This window comes from Atta colombica, unplaced genomic scaffold (genome assembly GCF_001594045.1).
Source record: "Atta colombica isolate Treedump-2 unplaced genomic scaffold, Acol1.0 scaffold383, whole genome shotgun sequence".
NCBI classification, from domain to species: Eukaryota; Metazoa; Arthropoda; class Insecta; order Hymenoptera; family Formicidae; genus Atta; species Atta colombica.
In genome coordinates this window covers 46,869-50,545 of record NW_017259493.1, presented here as the reverse complement: position 1 = coordinate 50,545, position 3,677 = coordinate 46,869, and the positions used below count along the sequence as shown (strand labels likewise).

At 31.8% G+C, this 3,677-nt stretch overlaps 1 protein-coding gene across 1 annotated transcript in view; it reads right to left on the bottom strand.

The window, feature by feature from the left end:
* Positions 1-482: 482 nt before the first annotated feature.
* Positions 483-3,677, bottom strand: part of LOC108691075 — a 6,183-nt gene continuing 2,988 nt past the window's right edge. Inside the window, exons 3-5 of the mRNA XM_018198713.1 lie at positions 2,627-2,954; positions 1,622-2,116; positions 483-794 (exon numbers count right to left, since the gene is read on the bottom strand). Coding sequence (XP_018054202.1) covers positions 483-794; positions 1,622-2,116; positions 2,627-2,954 — 1,135 coding nt within the window. The remainder of the gene's footprint in view (positions 795-1,621; positions 2,117-2,626; positions 2,955-3,677) is intronic.

The window sequence follows — 3,677 nt, the reverse complement described above, 5'->3', positions numbered from 1 at the left end:
AAATTTATGCGCGTTTCATCGCAAGGAGAGCTTGCCGTACCGAATGGAAACAATTTAATATTATACATACCTTGTTTAGCTTGAAAGCGGGAAAAAAGTAGTTATGTACTCTAATGTACTAAAAAGTTTCAACAATAAAGCTATTGCTACTAATTGATCTCGATCTGAAGGAAACAACTTGTCTTGATTTAAAATTTTTAATTAATATTTGTTTTATAAAATTTCATACGTTTAAATTAAGTTATATTAGATGTAGATATTTCAATAATATATATTTCTACAGTCCGTGCTCTTAATGCGCGATGATATTTGCAATTAGTTTCCAGCACTCTGTAAACATCCATGATGCATAAAAAAAAATATATATAATCTATACAGATTGTACATATATTTTATCGTTTGCACAATGCATCATGGATCTTCAATATTTATGATGCTTAAATATATATTTTTAAAAATATGTGTACAAACTTCCAGCACACTTAAGAATTCGCAGTTTTCTGTTCCAATTGATGCTGCGACTGTTGATGTTCCTCATTGCGCGGCATATCACAGCTCGACAGAGACTGCAGCTTAGGCGGACAATTATCCAAAGTCGATTCGAGAACGTACAGTTTGTCAAGTTGCTGGCGAATATGATTCAAACAATCCAGACGAATGACCTGTCTACTAGTGGAATCTTTATGGATCGTTAGACCATTGAACAATAACTGCCAACCATTCTCCTGAAGTTCTCGAGTTATCTTCTCGAGGCTGTCTGGTCCCGTTTGTTCCTGCTGAACAGGCACGTCATTCTGACAATACAAAAAACATTTATCGCAACGATGCAGGAATATTCGACTTAATAATATCCTTTTTTTATAAAATTAAAAAAGATATTAATAAAATTAAAAAGATTTCCTTTTTTATTCCCTTATTTTCCTTGCTTCAAAAGTGACACAACTAAAAAAATTAATTTTCTTAAAAAAGAGAAAAAGCTATTATTTTTCAACAATTTCAACTTGAGAGAAAATTCTTATTTATTGATAACTTTATTTGTTAATAACAAATAAAGCTTTTGAACAAATAATGATCATCACCTAAAATGTTTTAAAGGTCATTCAGGGCTATGACTTTGAGAACATATGTGAAGGTCAAGATCATCAGAGTGGTGTCCGATTACCGAAAATTCTTGACTAATCAAATAATATCGGCAAAAGGAATATATTTTTAACATGATCAAATGCCATTTTTGTCATTTGATCATGTTAATATATTTTTCACCGATATTTAAGAGAAAGGGAGATGTTAAAATTTTTTATTAAAAAATAGTTTTTCTCTTTTCACAACTCTAAAAAATTATTCTTTTATAACGATTTTGAAGATTTAAAAAAAAAATAAAGTTGAATTAGTTTATTTTTGATCATTAATAGGATAATGTTCAGTTAATAATTATACTCATTCATAATATCATCATTCGAAAATCATGTTTTTTTAATTATCACTTTTGAAGTAAGGGAGCGACAAATAAAAAATCAAGGGGAAACCAAGAAAATTTCTTTTTTTATAAATATATAAAAAAATATACTAAATATATAAAAAAAAATACATCCGCGTAAACTATAATGCGTTAACTATGTACTTTCGTGTCGTCCGTGGTACCAAGCATACGGTCAATCGATTCCAGAATGCGAGTTTTAGTGGTGTGGAGATTCAGCTTTGCTAGACACTCAGGTTCGTTAAGTACGAGTTCCTTTGTGAGTCTATTAATTGACTGGCCGATCAAGGTGGATGACTTGTTTGCTGCATCCCCAGTCTTTCTCGATTTCATCATTCTCGTGACATTTTCAGGTCTCCGTCTCTCGAGTTTCTTGTCATCCTCACTTATCGTTGCCTCGCCGTCTCCTCGTTTCAACCTCTCCAGGTCCTCGAGGTTCAAAACGAGGTTCCTCATTTCTTGAGACTCAACGTCACTTTCGTTTCTCGTTTCCGCGACATATTCACCGTCACCGATGCCAACGTAGCGATGTCTCAGTTCAGAATCCAGCACGCGCGACTTCCTCGACTGGACAGCACGTGGTATATACTTCACCGACACTTCACTCTCATCGGAACATTCTCGCTCGTCTGGCGATCTCTACAAAATATCAGATAAATTCGAAAATAATCAGGATAATAGATCCACTTTGACGATTTTTTATGTAATTACGCTAATTCTTCAAAGAAGCGTAGCTTTACAGATTATCTCCATGTTTTGATACATTTTTAAATATTAACTTTTCTAGAAAATTGCAGTTCAGGACAAGAAGCAATCTGATATTCAGTATCAATATCAAATTGCTTTTCTCGCTCTAATGAAGTAAACTGCAATATTCTTGAAACATTGTCATTTAACGATGTATCAAAATATAGAGATAATCTGCAAACCGCGTAGCTTCTTTGAAGAAGCGTAATTACATAAAAAATCGTCAAAGGAGATCTTCTATCATCCCTATCATTTTAACAATGTATCAAGCTACAGAGATAATTCGCAAACTGCATAGCTTCTTTGAAGAAAATAGTAAAAACCTCCAAAAGTAAATTATCAAATTACGCTTGTCTTTTTATTGTAGAATATAATTTTTCGTTGAAGAGCGAGTATTAATACCTCAGGTTGTTTGCAATGATGATGTTTTTTTAATGAGCTCTTGACGGGTATCGCTCGCGCATATTTGGAGCAAGCCATGATATCTTCGTTGGTCAGTTCTGAGTTTGTAGCGTCTCCCTTCATTCTAAATAAATATTTATCATGCTCGAATCTCCGACGAGTCTGCAACGGTCTTTTGGTGTAACGAGGATGAACATCTGTTTGATAATCATGCCAATATAGTTTTTGCGTCAAGGGACTACTCTGCGATTTCTTGATGGCCGAGCTAATCGGCTCCGTGAAGACACGTTCACATTGATCTATCATCGCTTCAACGTTTTCCAAAGTCCTTAAAGATAATCCCGATTCGATTAGAGAAGTTATTTATTTTTTCAAAATTAATAATCAGAAAGAAATATTATTTTGTTAACTATTAATGAAGCTTAATTATATTTGTGAGTACCTTCAACCTTTCAATGAAAATAAAAAAAAAATGATAAAAATACCGTGACGATTACAATTAAAAATAAGTGAGAATTCTTGATTGATATGAAAAAGAATATTTCTGTGTTCAGAAAAATTCATTCAGAGTCGCTAATGAATAAAGATCAGATCGAAGAATTAAAAATCCTATTATATACAGTCCCGATCAAAAGTTTAGAATACTTACGATTATTTCATATTTTAAGAAAAATTAGATATCTCGGTGAAAAAAGGAAGACTTCTCATAGAGAAGTCATTATCAAACATAATTTAATACGAAAGTATTTCAAAATAGATCTTCACTTTAAAATGCTTTTTGGAAAAATTTGATACGATTTTTAATGAAGATATCGAATTTTTTTGTGTAAAAACTCATTTTTTATAAAATATCTTTTAACTTAAAAAAGTTTACGGGAAAAAAGAGGAAAGAGGAAAAATGATTGATATAAAGTCCCAAATTCACTCAAATTAAAAAAAAAATTATTAAAACATTTTTTCTTATTGTATACGACTTTTATTAAAAAAAACAAATTTTATTCACTTTATTACTTTCTGCAGACCAAAAGTTTCGAAACATCAACTGACTTGC